Below are 17564 nucleotides of genomic sequence, written 5' to 3' on the forward strand. Positions count from 1 at the left end.
CTTAGTGCTATTTATGACACAAAGGACAAGCTTTCAGTTCAGAGAACATAGAAGAGTTTCCCAAGCAAACACAAATTGAAGTGTAAAAACATGCATTTGTTAAACAAGGTAAGATTATCTCATTTAGGATAATTGTGATTCACCAGTGTATTCCTTTTATTAGTTCCCTTAATATGTGCAAAATATTTATTCCTGAAAATAACAGTTCAAAAAGAGATGTTCTTTTTAATCTTAAAGTGCTTAAATTTTTGTTTTGTTTTGTTTTGTTTTTTATTTAAAACTTGAAAATTTTTTACATTATAGACTTGGGGGGATCTCTACATTATGGGATTTGAGGCCCACTGTAGACTCGTTATCAACACGATTGTGAGACCCTAGAGAACGGGGACCTATCATATTTATCTTTGTGACAGGAACAGGGTCTTACAGATGAAGCCCCAAGTGACCCTGCATTAGAGAAGCTGGGGCACAGAGTTAAGGATGGTTCTCAGTGACGGTCAGTCCTGGAGCTGGGCAGCCGTGGCTGCCAGCAGTAGGGGACCTCTGCCTTGGGTGTGCTGGTGAGAGTGGGTGCTGCGTCCAGGCCTGGTTCAGCGTCAGTACTTCTCAACCTAAGGTGGTCTTGCTGTGTGTTCCCATAGGCGCTCCTTCACTCGCCATCCGAAGGATAGCTGTGAAGGAATCGTGGAACGTGGCGGGCAGACTTGACTTTACGCCAGCTGACTGAGCCCTACAGGATTAATGCTACAGACTGTGGTGGGGTGTCTCTGACTCTATTTTCAAGGAGAAAGGCAGATCAATAAAAGAAGCCGATGAAAGGGACTTTGTAGTTCCCTCCTTCCCCAGCTCCAAATTGTGCGTTAGATCACATTTTTCTATTAATTTGCTGCACTTTGCAGTTACTAGAGTGTCACAAGCATTTATAAGTGATTCACAGTTCCCATAGCACCCTTGTGACTGTTGGTTCAATAACAAGTATTTATGGAGAGTCCCTGGTGAGTTGGGCAGGCTCAGGTGATAAGGACTCGCTGAAGAATGAAACAGGTAAAGACACTGTGAAGCTCACTTCTCCTCTCAGCAAGCCCAGGAGGCCACAGCAGGAAAACTGGTGCTTAGGAGAGTAGGTGACTTTCCCAGGGTCCCAGAATACTAAGTCTGGAGTCTGAATTTGAACCTGCAACTTTAAATTCTAAATCCGGTGCTTTTTTTTGCTAGATCACTATACACTGGATCATAACTGATGTTCAAAAAGATCATCTTTTTTCTTTTGTGTGTGTGTGTGTGTGCGTGTGTGTGTGTGTTGCTGAGGCTCAAACCTAAGGCTTTATGTATGCTAGGCTCAAAAAGGTAATCTTAAGTGATATTAAAGAAAATACATTCTATTCAATAAGTCCATCTATTATTGAGTTGTAACAGTCTATTTTTAGAAAGGATTTCAGTTGTAAGGATGAAAACTAATGGTTACAGTCATAGGAATTAAAAGTAAGTGGCCCCAAACTTCCCATGACTCAGTGAGTGCCAAGGTCATCGGCATAGCCTCACACTAGTGAGTAGGGCAGGGTCAACTGGCTAAGCTCAGAGTCTGGCTTCACCATCAAAGTCACCCTCTCCCAGACTCCAGGTTGACTGGGAAAAGATGGGCAATCCTGATAGGCTCTCAGGTTTGGGGAGAAGGTCATGAGTGATGGCGTTCTCCCACCAGGCTGTGTGCATGCTGTATAAAGTGGAAGCGCCCTCTCCAAAAGTCATCAGATAGGTCCCCGTGCCTCCCCAGTTGAACTGAAGAATATGGGCCTTTTTCAAAAACCTCATAAAAGCTGTGTGCAGTGGCACATGCCTGTAACCCCAGGAACTCGGGAAGCTGAGGCAAGAGGATAGAGTTCAACGCCAGCCTCAGGAGATTAGCAAGGCACTTAGCAACTCAGTGAGAACTTGTCTCTAAATAAAATATTTTAAAAAGGGCTGGGGATGTGGCTCAGTGGCTAAGCACCCCTGGGTTCAAACCCCAGTATAAAAATTGTTCAACTCATAAAACTCATAAAAATTGTTCAACTTGGCTAGGCATCCTGGTGCACGCCTGTAATCCCAGCAACTCAGGAGGCTGAGGCAGGAGGATCTCAAGTTCAAAGCCAATCTCAGCAACTTAGTGAGGCCCTGACTTGAAATACAAAATCAAAAGGACTAGGGATCTGGCTCAGTGATTAAAAAAAAAACAACTGTTCGACATTCTTATTGTGTTCACATGCACTAGCTCAGCTGCAATAATGGCTTCTTAATTGACCAGTCATTTTCTCTTTCCATGTCCCTAATCTCATACTACCTATAGGCTGAAACTGAAGAGCATTACAGCAGATAGGTTCAGGCAACAAGTCGTCCTGGCATGGAGTTTAAGCTCAGAGGGATTCTTCACCAAAGGAAGCATTAAGCCCCTGAATGTGATCAATCCTTTGTACACACCCCACTTCAGTGAGGAGCCAGGTACTTCCAGAAGCCCTGGGGTGCTCTTGTGACGACTTCACCACACTGCAGAGGAAACACAAGGTAGTCTTCTAGAAGACATTGCCAAAGGGTCTTAGAAACCAGAAAATCTGCCCTACCTATCTTATAAGTAGCTTAGCAAAGCCACCGTTGTAATGTGACTGACTCCTCATTATTTCAGGACACTTGCAACACTCCTGTCTCTAAAATATGTCCCTAACTTAGGTATTAGTGCTAAAATTCTCCATCTAAAAACCCATCAGTTATTTTACATTAGTGTTTATTTTTATTTTTTTAAATACGTATGGTTCTAAAATCAAAATCTAAAATATCACAGCAAATATTTGACTTCACCCTTTAACGCCCCCGTCTCATTCCCCAACCACTTTCTACTCTTTTGCCCTTGCTTCTCTTCCCTACATACTTCTAGATGGCACAGGTACGCTACAGTTTTATGTGTGCTTGTAGATGTGCACATCTTGTTTTGGAGGTGACAGCTGGCTCTCTCACGTCCTCTGACACTTTCCCTGACCCAGTGGGACCATAGATCTATCCCACTTGGGTTGACTGTGTGAATGTTGTTCATGCCATCACCTGTGTCCTTCTTATCAACGAAGACAATCCTTTGGAGGGAAATAGCACTTTCACCTGTGAATCAGCTGGGGTGTGAATCAAGAGTACTACCAGGGGTGGTATGGCAGGTGCTAGCTGGCATGAGGCTAGGGGCATGGACACTCTCCTGTCTGGGCCATCTGGGACTGGGCAGACCTGCTTCTCCATACCCAGTCATGTTGCTGGATTGGGAGATAGCTCCTCTGCATATAGCCTCTTGCCAGCTCTGTACCCATGGCCTAGTATGACGCCTGCAATATAGAGCATGCTTAATCACGGGAGGCCTTTCATTCTGTTCATTACCACTAACATCAGTGACTGAATGTGCATCATCTTTATTCAACAATTAGTGCACCACACTGCTAGAACTCTTGCTTCTTGATCTGGGAAAATAAAATGGGTCCCTCTTCTGCACATTAAGTAATCAGGTTCTGATTTTCCTTTCCTTCTCTCCCTAATGGTCTTTAATGCTTCAGTGCTCTCTTAGCACAAGGCATTTTCTCAAGTTCTAAAGCCCAGTGTTCTCGGGCTGCCTGCAGGGCAGCTGCTGTTCCCCGTCAGACCCGGCTTGCCTTTGGCCTTGTCTTGGCCCTTCTGAGGAGTGGGCTCCTCACCTGCATGGCATGCTCACCATGTTTGGGGGTTAAAATACTGAAGAAAAATCATGGGACTGAAGTCATTATCAAGCAAACCAAGATAGGTGTGATGTGACCCCCAGGAAGAACAGAGATAGATAAGGGGCATAGCGCTTATTTAAGAATATTATGACAGAAAACTAACAAAATCTAGAGATGGAAATGTACATTCAGATCCATAAGTACTATAGAACCCCAAATAGACAAAATATCAAGTAACTTCCACCAAGACACATAATCAAATTCTTGAAAGTCAGAGGCAGAGACATTTTTGAAAGCAGCAAAAGAAAAGCAATTTGTTACACACAGGAAAGATTACATACATAAGATTATCAACATATTTCCTAGAAAAAAACCTTACAGGCCAGGCAGGGGTAGGACGATATATAATTAAAATTCTGAAGGAGAACGATCCTGCTGGTCAAGACCATTATCCTCAGCAAGAATGTTCTAGAGAAATGAAGATTTTCCCAAGACAAAAGCTGTGGCAGTTTATCACCATGGGACCTATATTTTATCTCTTTTTTTGTTGTTGTTTGTTCTTCAATATAAAACATTTAATGTTTAAAAAAAAAAATACTGTCAGGGCTGAGGTTGTAGCTCAGTGGTAGAGCACTCACCCAGCACAGATGAGGCCCTGGGTTTGGTCTCAGTACCACATAAAAACAAGTGAGTAAAAATAAAAGTTGGGGCCTGGGTATCTAAGCTCAGTTGGTAGAGTGTTTGCCTAGCATGCACAAGGCCCTGCGTTCTTAGTTTATGGTGATTGTTTCTTAACGGCAACCTCATGTACACCGTAAATGTATACAATTTTTATATGTTAGTTTTACCTCGGAAAAACTTTTAAAAAGCAAAAACTGACTCAATGATGAGGACCTCCCAGTGGTCTTGAGCTTGTATATACCTTTCAAGCATAAAACCTGACATGGTCATGGGGACACTCGCACGTTTTCATTACCAAATATAAAATGTGTTATTTGGAAGTTTTGCACACGCCATCTCCTTTAAATATATTTTATATGCTGCTTACAATCACATAAAAGATTAATATAAAATTTGATGTTTATTAACATTTAATCTTTATTGGATCATAAGGTTAATATTTTCAGCCAATATTCTGCATGGGCCTTCAGTTCCCCTCTGGTTCCAGTGTGCCATGCAACTAGGGTCATTTTTTTTTCTGAAGGAAGATGTGACAACCTCAGGACAACCTGTCCTGTGTCACATTGCATTCATGTGGTTAGCGAACATGGATGAGTGCCTTCTGACACAGGAGGGGACGCCAGGCATCTCCCCAGGCCCTTCTAGGGGCAGGAGAAAGGTTTATGAGAAACTAATACCAATCCATGAGGTTTGCTCAGTGCTTCGACTGGGTGGAGGAGAAGCTGGCATCAGGAGGGCCAGGGCAGAAACATGAGAGTGTGAAAAGCCCATGCTTTGGGGTCTGAAGAGCTGTCCTAGGGCTTTGAGCAAGACAAGAGTCAGCTGCAGAAGTGGTTTCAGGCCGTCCTGGGTGTGGAATAGCTGGAGGGTTGTTAATTAGGTAGACAAGATCACATTTGGCTTTCAGGGGTCTTGCTTTTCGGTGCCTCCCAGTCCTGTGGCCAGCCTCATGTGACAGAGAAGCCCTGATCAGAGCCAGTGACCTGTGCCAGGAGTGGGGAGATGACTTGAAAGAGACATGAGAGTCAGGTTGGGCTGGTTTGGTGCCCACTAGGAATGGAGTAAGGAAGGAGAACTGGGAGAGAGAAAGAGACCTAGCCAAAGGGAGAGAGAAAACTGGAGCCCTGGGCTGCCTTCCTTGTGGGATATTGGCCAAGAGGCTCCTGAAGGTGGCTCAAGAGCAGCTATAAGCTGGGCACATTTTCTTCCTGAGTGCAGAAGTCTTCTTAAAAGCCTAAATACGTTACCCAACTCTGCAAACAGCAGGGGATAGCACAGCATTCCTCAAACAGAGCAAGTCCTGAGGGTATACTGTGCAGCCTCCTCCAGACAGGCCTCAGGAGACAGCCTCAGGGTGCCTGGGCAGGGCTTGGTGTGTCTGGATTTTACAGCCAGGCCTGGGATCAGGTGGCCGGCATCTTCCTGGAAAGTTTGCTTCCCGCCCCAGTTTGCTTTCCCAGGGAGGTCTCTGGGCTGGGCTTGGTTGCCATCCGTGTTGTACAGGGTTTCCCTAGGACATAATCAGACCCCCTACTCAGCTGTGCAGGGCCCCCCGTTTTGGCCAGAGGCAGGCGCAGTTTGGAGAACGGTCGTTCCGGGGATGAAATGGAAGCTTCTGCCAGGGCACCCCACCCATTGCTCTGCACGTGGGCTGCAAGTGTCACACTCCCAGGTGTGATCCATGTTAGTTCCACGTAGCCATTTCCGTGTGCCCGCTTTTACTCTGTGGGATGCTAATCTTCATGATCCGATGTGACTTATTGTGTCGCGATAAGACAATAGGAACAAAAGCCAGAAGGCCAAGAAAGACCCTCTTTAGTGCCCGGGCTCTGTGGGAGTCCGGTCCTTCCTCAGGAACTCGTCCCCGCTGTTGCCTAGAAGCCTAAGAGCGGCCCTAAGGACAAAGGGCCGGGGGTGTCGGCGGGGGGTAGCCAACCCGTAAGTGCCGGTGCGCCGGGCGGCCGGGAGGGCGCGCGGCAGGTGTGGGGACGCGGGACCGCCGGGCAGCGCCACTCCGCGCGGGGGCGCCCCCGCCTGCGTCCCCAGGGCGGTCTGGGACCCTGCGCTCGGGGCCGGGGTCCCGGAGGGCGGGAGAGGGAGGAGCCGCGCGAACCCGCCGCGGCCCGGGCCGGCGCCCCGCGGCCGGGAAAGCGAAAGGGCGGCGGGGCCTCTGCGCGCCGCAGGAAGTCGCGAGCAGGAAGCGCCCGCGGCGGGCGGCGGGCGGTGCGGGGCGCGGGCCTCCCCGGAGCAGGTGGGAAGCGGCCGCGCGGGAGGCGCTGCGGCCCGACCCTCCCCGGCCGCACCTGCCGGCCGCCGCGCACCTGCGCCCGGGGCCGCGCTTCCGGCCGCGCGCTGCGGGCTCGGCTCTCGGCGCCTTCTTCCTAGAGGTTTGCTTTATTTGGAGGGCGGGGGGCGATCTCAAGCTCTTTTCGTTGCGGAAAGTCTTTGAAGTAAGGGATCTAGAAGAGTGTCCCTGGGCGACCATGCCAGGCGCCTGGTGCTTGGTGACGCTGCTATTCCGGGAAAGTGGAGGCAGAGGGCGCGGTCTTGGCCCGGCAGCCACTCGCTGAAGCCCCTGGCAGGGGTTCGCCAAGCTGTCCTGCCGGGTCCCTTGCCCATCCCCGCCGCCGCCGTGACAGTTGGGGGTCTAGGGAGCCGACTGGAGGAGACCCGCGCATTGTCTGCCGCGCGATGGGGACGTGGGCGTGCCGGCTGCCTTCACCTCCTCCAGGACCCGGCGATTGTATTGTGTGGGGAGGAGCCGGCCGAAAAGCCCTCGGGTAAGCTCGGAACCAGCACCTGGGCCTTCGGCTTGCCGGTCTGCTGAGCAGCTGGTTCCCGGAGCCCTGGAGCCTCCTGGCCAACCCGAGTGACAGCGACCTTCTGCTTATTATACAGGGCTTAAAACGCCAGAAAGTTCGCGGGCCGCTGGCCACCAACCTTCAGCCCTGGCGGCCCACGCCCTGAGCCCAGTTCGGGAAGAGGCGCTGTCTACGGATTTGCATTAGAATTTAGGATCCTGGAAGCCCCTTCCCCCACGCCCCAGGTTTGAATTGCTAGAGGAGGAATTCCGAAGCCTGCCTTTCCCTGTCTCCTGAGCTCACTGCCGGGAAGCTGCTGCCTGCGTGTCCTGGAACTTAAATTGTGTGAAGTTGTGAGTTGGTAAATATATTCGATTTCCCCCACTCTTTATTTATTCATCGCCTGGTATTCTCTATGCTAGAAAACCTAGGCTCTAAATGTCCTGTCCCAGCACCTGGTCTTGGGGCTGCACTTACAGCCCAAGTGAGGGATGCTGTCTGTATGCTGCCATTGGAGTAGAGGCGTCTCGTGGACAGAATTCAAATTCCTAGTTGTACTGGAGCCCAGGAAGAGTGATGGTGATCATTTCTTTAATGTTGACTAGACCCTTAAAGCTTGGAGAGTGCTTGCCCTGGAGAGGGAGTTTTGTATTCTATCTCTTGATTTTTTAAAAAAGAAAAATGCATTGAACTTTTTTGGGGGGATGCCTTGTTCCCCATTCATGTTTGCTCTTGCAATGAGACCCAATCTTAAAATTTTTTCAACTACGTAAATGATTTGAAATATCTGAGACTGTGGAGACTAAGTGTGACCATGTGACCGTGCCCTGGAAAGACCCTTTCAACATTATTCTTGCTATTACTCACTTTCAGCCTCCTCATCTGTCTCAGCAAGAGACCCAGAGGGCAGCCTCTGAGGGGAGGGACTGTGGGGGGCTCTCAGGTGTGTCTTTCCCTCTGCTCATCTATTTTGAGAAGTCTTTGACTAGGCTCTTTTGGAATAAGTCTAAGCCATGCTCCTTCTGGGCTTTAGTGGAAACAGTGTTGGGACGTTTGCTAAGTTGCTGTCTTGGACGGTGCGATGAAACTGCAATCAGATCCTTTTCTGGTAAATTCCAGGAAGAGTGATTTTTTAAAACTTTTGATGTATTTAGGCTGTGTGCCAAGACCAGAGTGCCACTTGCAATGTGCTCCCCTGCAGGGGCCCTCTGTAGGGCATGGGCAGCAGGAAGCACAGTGGAAGGAGGAGGTACCTAAGGCAAACAGGGCGACCTGGAATTTGTCCCACAATATTGAGCCACCGGGGCGTGGTGCCTCCTTTCCTCCTTTTCTCTCCCTGTGAAGTGAATGCCCTGACTCTTCTTCCGGGTGGCCTTGGGCTCTGTGAGGGCATGTCACCTTCATGACCTCCTTGGTCCTGGAGCCACCCATCCGGGAAACTGGGTTTCAGTGGGTGCTGCACAGGCCAGGGCCCTCCAGGTGTCAAATCCCCACTTGTCTACACCTCCAAGTGAGCTCACTGTGAGAATGTGTAGCACCCATCTCACAAGGGGAAGAACTCATAACAAGAAATCAAGGAGCTTCATTTTCCTGCCTATTTTTCAGTGCCTTCTGGTTCTCTGTTGTTAAAGACCCTGCAGGCAGAGTTGAGGTATATTGCTGAGTTGATGCAGTTGACAGTAGCATATTTTCAGATATACATGCACATAGAAGCATTTGGCGGAGGAAGAATTTGACTCTGGCCATCCATTTCCAGGCACTGTACAATTGAAACCAAATCCTTCACTATATAAAGTCATCGTTATAAAATAGTTTCTCCCAGTCTCAAACAGGGGCGCACTCATTTTGAGCAAAATATCATTTCAATCTAAAGATTTGAACAAAAGCAGTTTTAAAGATTTGCAGTCATTCATTCAATGTGAGGTGTTTGTTTTGTTTTGAGATGTAGTCTTTCCATGGATGGTTGCTTAGGCTGGCACCGACTCCAGAGTAATGGGGATTACAGATACGCAACACCCTGCCTGGCTTCAGCATGAATCTGAGTGCTTATTTTGAGGTGGGAAATGGGAGCAGGGCCTTCACCTGCAACCCCCATCTTCTCTTGGGTCCAGCCCAAATCGCCCTGGCTGGTGATAATTGAGCATGGACTACATACCACAGGCTCTGTGTCAAAGGCTTCTGGGGATTATCTTTTTGTTTTTTATAATGCTGTAGGAGTCGGCAGGCCATCAGCCCCATTTTGAGGTGGAGAAGGTAAGAGAGCAGAAAGTTAAAAGACTGGCTGGGTTCATGCAGCCCCAGGGCAGTGGTGGCAACGGGAAGGTTTCCTGGTGTGATGAATGAGTCATACCTGCTAAGGTCCTTGGCAGCCCTGGGGAAAGGTGCAGCTCTCCTAGGCAGAAGGGAGAGGGCCTCAGCAATGTCAGGAGGGGAGACAGGGGAGTGGGACTTCTGGATGAATGGTCTGCAAAGAATTTGAATCGTTTTGTAAAATGTGATAAAGAAAAATCGAGGAATGTGTGATTCTTTGGTTGTCTGCTGTGCTGGGGACTGAGCTATCACTGAGTCATATCCCCAGCCTAGAATGTGCATTTTAAAAAAATGTTTTTAGTTGTAAATGGACACAATACCTTTATTTTTTTTTTATTATTTACTTTTATGTGGTGCTGGGGATTGAACCCGGGGCCTCACACATGCTAAGCAAGTGCTCTAGCACTGAGCCCCAGCCACAGCCCTAGGATGAGCATTTTTTGAAAGCTTGCTCTGGAGGAAAGGAGAGGGTGAATGTGGGGAACTGTCCTGTTTTGGAAGACGGAGTGACAGCACTACAAGCCGGGAGCTTGGCTTTGCCACCGGAGACCAGTCTTGGTGGCCGGGCCTCTTATCCACTCACGGGCCTCCCCCATCCCATCCTGTATTGTTTTCCCTTCAGCTCCACCTTCAGAGGGGGACAGCTTTCCAGCCTCACTGAATGCAGAGGTAGAGTTCATGGGGTGGAGTTCACAACCAGCACACTCATGCGCTTTGATGGAAATTACAAAGCCACAGTTAAGTGATTGATCAGCTCTGCCATTTTGTCCAGCCCACGGTCTTCTCTGTCTCCATGGCTCAGAGGTGGCCTTGTCCACAGTGGATGGAACTGAGCAAGTCTTGTGCCCTGCCGTACTCTGAAAATGGGGCACATGGCGGAACCAGTGGGCACACACGGGGTTTCTTGTGATCGTCGTGGTTGGCCTGCATGGTGTGCTGGCTGAGAGTGCACGGTTGACCTCCTGCAGAGTTGCAGATGGAGTGTGCACTACAGTTCCCTTTTGTCCACCATGAGAGCATCTTGTGAAATGCATTTCCATGGGCTTTGCACACACCGCCTCTTCGGGTGCTCTATTTCCAGCCAGTAGCCCTCAGCGTGGGACTTCCTCTTTTTTTTTTTTTTTTTCCTTTTTTGGTACCAGGGACTGAACTCGGGGGCACCCGACCACTGAGCCACATCCCCAGCCCTATTTTGTGTTTATTCAGAGACAGGGTCTCACTGAGTTGCTTAGGGCCTCACTAAATTGCTAAGGCTGGCTTTGAGCTCTCGATCCTCCTGTCTCAGCCTCCCAAACCGCTGGGATGACTGGCGTGCCCAGCTTGGGACTTCCCCTTGTACCCAAAGTCCAGCTGGAATCCGGACTGGGTAGCACTGCCTGTGTGGTCGCTGTCTGTGTGGTCACCCAGGTGCCATGGTCAGAACCCCAGACTTGAACACCTCTTGCTCTCTCCTCAGAGTGCCACCCCCCTCTGGAGAGAAGCAGGGAGGAGACCCAGGACCCCGGGCACCCTGCACCTCTGCTTCCAGGCTGGGTGGGTGAAGACAGGGTCTGCAGCCAGGATCTACGGCATCTTCTTCTGTGACCAAAGCTCCAAGGTCAGGGACTCTGTAAATGGCTCGACTCCCTGCCGGCATCCGCTTCATCGTCTCCTTCTCCAGGGATCAGTGGTGAGTCCTGCTGGGTTCACGTGACACAGTGCGAGTGTGGGTGGGGGCCTCCGGTGGTGGGTGACTTTGTTCCATGTTAGAGCGCGGGTGACTGGTCTCCTCTTTAGCGGTTGAGTTGCTGCTGGCCATGGAAGCAGTGGCCCAGAGCCCTGAGAGGCATCCTCCGCCTTTGGTACTGGTGTCAACAGATGGCACTGGGCTCCTTGGCAGTCTTCAATGTTTCTTTAACATCTCGGTCCCTATAGAAAATAGCCACTGACAACCAGCAAGACTGTGAAATGGCAATGGGTGGACTGAACACAGCGACCCCGAGCCCAGAAGGGTGGGCTGGCTGGGGCCGAGCTTTCAGAGAACACAGATCCAGTGCCACTCTCTGTTCCCAGAGCATCTCCCTTGCCAGCTCTGAGGCCGCTCCTCACAGTGGCTCCCAGGAAGCAGGTGGCAGGGCAGAGTCGGCTGTTGTCTGTCCTCCAGCCTCCCCTGCCAGCCTCCCCTGCAGATCCATGTCCAGAGGAAGAACCATCCGTCTCCTACCTTTTTACCATGAGTGCTGGGGGCTAACAAGGACAGATGAACGAGAGAGGGGACAGAATCAGTGGAGGAGAGGTTATAGGAAAGTGTGCTCAGAGGGGCATTTAAGGGGGGCTTATTATCATCTTACATAAGGGAAGGGGGAGGGGAGGCACAGATGAGAAAACAAATGGTTTTATGGAAAGATAAGTGGGCCACTGAGAGAGCCAGGGCAGGTGGGTGGGCATGCCTGCTTCCGGTGGGGGAGGCTGCTCTTCTGTGGTGAGCATTGACCTTCCCTGCCGCTCCCTGGGGAGGGCTTGCTACAGTGGAGTTCTTCTGCGTTGGTTTGGGAGACTCTGCTTTTAACAAATAAGAGATTTCAGGAGCTCAACTATCTTCTGCTCAAAATGATGCTCCTCACTGCGGCCTGTTCTGGACCTGTTCTCCCACACCCTCTGCAGTGTCCCAGGCCCTGCTGGTGGGTGGAGCAGCCGCAGACTCTCTCAGGTGTGATTTAAAATACCTGGGGGTCACTTCCCTGGCTGACTTATTTTATATCTACTGGGACTCGAGCCACCATCTTCAAATACTTAGTGTTTAGCTTCTTTGTTTTGTAACTTTGCATTGATGTAATTTCAAACCCCCAGAACTTACATTCTTTGAATTCTAAGTTGCATTCTTACAACATTCTAAGAATGTTACAAAGAACTATAGGACTCATATGGATCCCAGATGTTGCCATTTGGCTTCTTCCCTGTGTGTGCAGGCAGAGGTAGATAGGGTGTCACACACACTGCATGTTCTAGCCCTCTTAAGAGTTGCAGAGATCAGACCCTTGTTTCTAAATATTTCCATGTTTACTTCCAATGAGCAATATGTTTTCTTGGGCTGGGGTGCAGCTCAGTAGGCGGGCACTTGCCTAGCTTGTGCAAGGGTGCAAGGCCCTGGGTTCTGTCCCCAGGACGGAAAAAGAAAATAAAAGAAAAAGAAATTCTCTTATATAACCTCAGCATGAAGAGCAAAATTGGGAATTGTAGCAGCTATAAAATAACAGTATCTAATTCACAGTCCACATGAAACACAATATCAGTAACGCCTTTGCTACTTCTCCCCTCCGGCTCCCACCGGGATCACGCCCGTGTTTAGTTGTCCTGTGGGTTTCATCTCCTTTTCTCTGGAACCATCCCTTGGCCTTTTCTCTTTTTGCGACCCAGATGCTCTTGAAGGGCTCAGACCATTTATTTTGTGGCCCATTCCTCGTTTTGGACATGTCTGGTGTTTCCTCAGGGTCAGACTCAGATGAGGCGTTTGGGGCAGAAATCCCACAGAGGGGAGCAGCTTTCTTGCTGGTGGAGAAGGAGCCCTAAGATGGGGTCAGGAGCTAGAGTGGATGAGGTGATATGGATTGGCACCCGGGCCCAGGGTGGACTCCTGGAGGTAGATGGGTACAGAAGTAGATGGATGTATTCTATGGGGCATGTGGTCTCAAGGACACTCCTGGGGGTGCCTGGAGGTGCACCTCTGTCCTGGGTTGGCATGGTTTTGCTTGCTAGAAACTTGGGGTTAACCCAGACATCGCTGTGGTTCTGTTGAAATGCTGTCATCAGGATGGCTGAGAAGGGGGCTGGGTGTGAGGAGCACGGGGTGCATTCACTCTTCGTCATGTTTGCCTGAGTCTAAATATGATCCAAAACAAAGTAAAAAGATGGCCTTTACCTAAAGCCACAGAAGGTCCTCTCTAGAGTCCTGGAGGCCTGCTGCAAAGTCGGGGTGTCAGGAGGCCCTCCCTGCCCCCTCCAGCTCCCAGCATTCCTGGCAGGCAGCCACTGTCCCCCTGTGTGGTCACCCGGCCTCCTCCCCATCTCCTTTCTTTTGAGGACACCAGTCATGGGATGTGGAGCCCACCCTCATCTGTGTGACCTCATCTAAGCTGAGTACATCTTCAGAGACCCTAGCTCTGAATAAGGTGGCATTCCAAGTTGTGAGATGACGTGAATTTTTGAAGGACACTATTTAGTTCCACAAAGAATGGATAAAAGGAAATAAACAGCATTTCAAACTCTTCATACATTATTTTAAAAACTGAAGATAAAATACAAAATGCAGAAGGGCTTCAAGGGGTCACTGGGACTTCGGTCACATTGCCCTGGGTTAGTCTCATGTGTGCTCCCCTGAGACCGGCCATATCCAGATGGCACCTGAAGAACCAGCCTGAGCCTCTGCTGCAGTCACACCTTCTTGAAGGAGAAACCAAACCTCTGGCACTGCTTCCTCCCACTCCCCAAATCCTGCGGAGGACAGGGAGGAGGGGCGTATCTGGAAATGGAGGAAGTGGGGCGGCCAGACCAGCCCGTGAAGCCAGGGTTTCCTCCGCAGTCTCTAGGGAATCCCACCTGCCCTGCAGTTGACCCTCCACGGACCCCCGGGGCCGTTCATCTGGTGCTTCATTTCTACACCATAGAACCTGGTTTCCGAGGTGGGGTTGCTTCCCTGGGTGGAGAGCTCTGTGTTTAGGGGGCAGGGAGGCCCCTCCTGGGGGGCACCTCAGCCTGCATACCACCTGCGAGTGCCACCTGCAGAAGAATTAGAGAAGCAGGGCAGGGACAGAGCTGGCCCCAGGTCTCATCCCGGACAGCCCTAGAGGCCAAGAACGCAGTGTGTGCTGGGGCTGGGCACTCGCCATCACCCCATCGAGGGGTGAGGGTGTTATTTCCAGGGTGCGGGTAGTGGATGGAGGGCCTGAGCCTGCAGCCCACCTGCTGGGTCAAGTGGCCTTGTCAGTCTGTAGCCTGTGAGTTCACGGTCAGGTTGCACAGCTCTGAGGTCCAGCGCTCCCACCACGCGCTCCAGGGAGAAGCTGTGCTTTCTCCTCCTGCACTGGCTTGCCAGGTGTTGGAGGAACTGAGAACTCTGTTTGTGCTTCTTGCAGAGATTTGAAAGGGGGTGGGGCAGGGACACCTTAGGCCACACTCGCCCTGCTCACTTTAGAGAAGTGGGGAGGTGCGGGGCTCACAGGCCAGCTGTGGGCTGAAGCAGGTCTGGTCTGGTAGCTCCAGTGCTGGAACCTCCCCATGTGGTAGCTGAGGCACACATGGCAGTGCGGCAGTGCATGTGGAGCGGTTTCAGCCAGAGACTTCCGTGCTCTGCCCCAGGGGTGGCGGTCAGGCAGGGGGACAAAGACCAGACTTCTGCCTTGCGTCCCTGCACTGTAGGCACGGCTCTTGTGCTTTGGGCTTCAGTGTAAACCACGCACTCATTTTTTAGAGTCTACTTTCTTCTCATCTGGTCATTGACGGGCTTGTGGGGGAGAATCCTTGAGAAACCATTGGTGTGTTTCCCTGAGGAAGGAGAGCTGTGGGGCACCTCTCCAGTCAGCAGCCTGTGCCTGGCTAGTCAGTTTGATTTTCTCCTTTCCCCGAGGCCGTGTTTCCGAGGCTACAGGGGAGAGTCCCAAGGTCCCACCAGCCATTTTCCCACCTGACATAGGTCTTCATTATTATTTTTTAATCGGGAAACCCTTATCTGGCTTCTGATTTTTCTGGTAGCCAGAGGGGCAGGTACCCCTCAAATTCTAATCCTGGGTGTGATTCACAAAAAGCTTCCCTGGAGGAGCAAGTCACACATTGCAAACACGGTGAGTGGCGGGAATAATGATGCCACCATCCCCGTGGGCAGGGACGGGCAGGAATGAGGTCATTGTTGATTCCGATGGTTGCCACACGATTTGAAGCCATTGGCCTCTCTGGGCCAGAGGCAGGACAGGTCTCAAGGTGGACAGTGCCTGACACCACAGCAGCAGCTTCCTGGTCGGAGCCCCTTTGCCTCACCTCCTGCCAAGTGCTGTTCCTCCCGCCATTCCCTCCCTAGCAAGTCGTTTTCTGGGTGGGTTCAGTCTGTGGACTGGACTCAACCTCCGCCTCTTATTGCACTTCCTTTCCTCCTTCTGTCCCCCACGCTGCCCAGGCCTGCCCTTGCCCCTTGCTCCTGGCCGTGGCTGTGTGCCAGTGTCTTTCTGTCATGGGCCTCCTTCAGCGCTGGCTGGCGTTGCTGCCTCTCCCTCCTGAAGGTCAGTCAAGTGTCCTGTCTGCCTTGCCCATGTGCCTCTGGAGTGCAGAGACTAAACAGCCTTAAAATGAGCAGGATCTGAAGTGCCCGGGACAGCAGGCGACACAAAGACCTTCTAGCTAACTATTTGTTGTAAAATAATGAAGCAGCCTTTGTGTCTGCTCTGCAAATACTCTGTACTTCATCTGAGTCCCAAATTTCTCTTTAGTTACAGTTTTTTTTTTAATTGACAAATGTGGTATTTTGATCTAATAATAAATAGGTATTTGGCCTCTGCCCCTGATCCGTGGCATACAGCTCCAGAACCCTGAAACGATGTCTTCTTGTGTGCTAGTGAGGGGACAGGTTGCCAAGGGGACAACTATGTGATTAGAGGGTTGAAACTTGGATCACAACCCCTGCGGGAGGAGAGAGGCTGAGGTCACTTGATCGCCAGCGGCAGTGATGTAATCAGCCATGACCATCAAAGCCTCCAGGTGGCTGGACATGGGGCTGCAGGGTGGTGTGGGCATGGAACCTCGCCCTCTCCTGCCCCTACGCTGCATCTGTTCCAGTGGCCTCCCTTGTAATAGCTTCATGACAAACCGGCAGAGGCTCGCAAAGTGCTGCTGTGATACCTGAACCTGAGGGGAGGTGGTGGTAACGCGGACTTATGACCAGTTGGTCACAACCTGGGACTTGCTGACCTCTGAAGCTGGGGCCATCTTCTGCCACGGAGCCCTCGGCCTTGGGACCCAAGGACCCCTGCAGGCAGGCAGGGTCAGCAGGAGTTGGAGTGCAGTGCAGAAGCCCCCCTTGGTGTCCACTGAGAACCGCTCGATGCAGGGACAGCTCCATGTCTGCTGTCCGGAGTGGCGTGGGCGTGGGCGGGTGGGGGTAAGGGCGGGGAAAAGCCGGTTTCTCCTCTTATGACATTTAAATGGTTTCAGTTCAGACAAGTGGCCGTGTGGATTTGTTTTAGGTCGTGCTGTTGTGGTGATGCGTGAGCAGGGCCAACGGCTGATCCCGGGCAGGAGGCGTGCAGGGCGGGCTCCCCCAGCCGTCTCACGCTGCCTCCTCCGCCTGTGCTCTGTTCCAGGTACAGGGCCTTCATTTTCGTCCTGACATTTCTGCTGTACGCCAGTTTCCACTTATCCCGAAAGCCCATCAGCATAGTGAAGGTAAGAAACGACCCAGATCACTCCATTTCATATCCTGCCTAAGCTCTCCATGGGGACCCAGCTATTCAGGAAGTTTGAGGGAGGTGAGGCGCGCCGTGGGCAGGGAGAAAAGAAATGGTTCCAAATAGGTTTTTTGCTGCGTTTTTGGTTTTTTTGCCCCTACATTCCCTTTTCAGAAATTTAGACCTTTAAAATGTTTCTAGGCTTTATAATTTTAGAGTTATTATGCTTGTATAAGTTAGCAGTTCCAGAATTTTCTAGATTATTTAAATATTTACTTTATCTTATGCAAATTTTCTTTCTAAGTACATCCAGTTCTAAGTGGTTTCCCAAATTGCTTCAGCCTCCCACAGAGGTGGTTCTCTGTGACTCTCCGACCCTGTGTGAGGGACGGGCGGGAAGTTGTTGAACAGGTATCCCAGTAGATCTGAGGAAGACCAAAGCATTCCTCCATAATGACCGGTCCCTCCTCCTGCCCACGGACCCTCTGCAGGCTTGGATGGCCTTTGACTCTTGCTGTAGAAGGAGCCAGGAAACTGCCTTGGCAACAGCCCGTGTGCAGCTCAAAGGCCCTTCGCTTACCTTCCCGCAGCTGCAGGCACCAGGTTCAGGACTGTGACCCTGCGACCTTGCAGCCAGCTTCCTCCCCTCCCACAGG

The 17564-nt window shown here is 50.8% G+C and overlaps 1 protein-coding gene across 12 annotated transcripts in view; it reads left to right on the forward strand.

Moving 5' to 3' along the window:
* Positions 1 to 17564, forward strand: part of Slc37a1 (solute carrier family 37 member 1) — a 61920-nt gene that overhangs the window by 5416 nt on the left and 38940 nt on the right. For 6 of the 12 annotated variants that reach the window (XM_058577217.1, XM_058577211.1, XM_058577220.1 and 3 more), the window contains exons 1-4: positions 6782 to 7168; positions 7287 to 7550; positions 10956 to 11168; positions 16825 to 16906. In XM_058577217.1, the coding sequence (XP_058433200.1) occupies positions 11113 to 11168; positions 16825 to 16906 (138 nt within the window). In that variant the 5' untranslated portion in view covers positions 6782 to 7168; positions 7287 to 7550; positions 10956 to 11112. The other 6 variants (XM_058577213.1, XM_058577215.1, XM_058577212.1 and 3 more) reach the window with 6 other exon arrangements.

This window comes from Marmota monax, unplaced genomic scaffold (genome assembly GCF_021218885.2).
Source record: "Marmota monax isolate L192 unplaced genomic scaffold, Marmota_monax_Labrador192_F-V1.1 WCK01_AAM20220418_F8-fsc00125, whole genome shotgun sequence".
Classification (NCBI taxonomy): Eukaryota; Metazoa; Chordata; class Mammalia; order Rodentia; family Sciuridae; genus Marmota; species Marmota monax.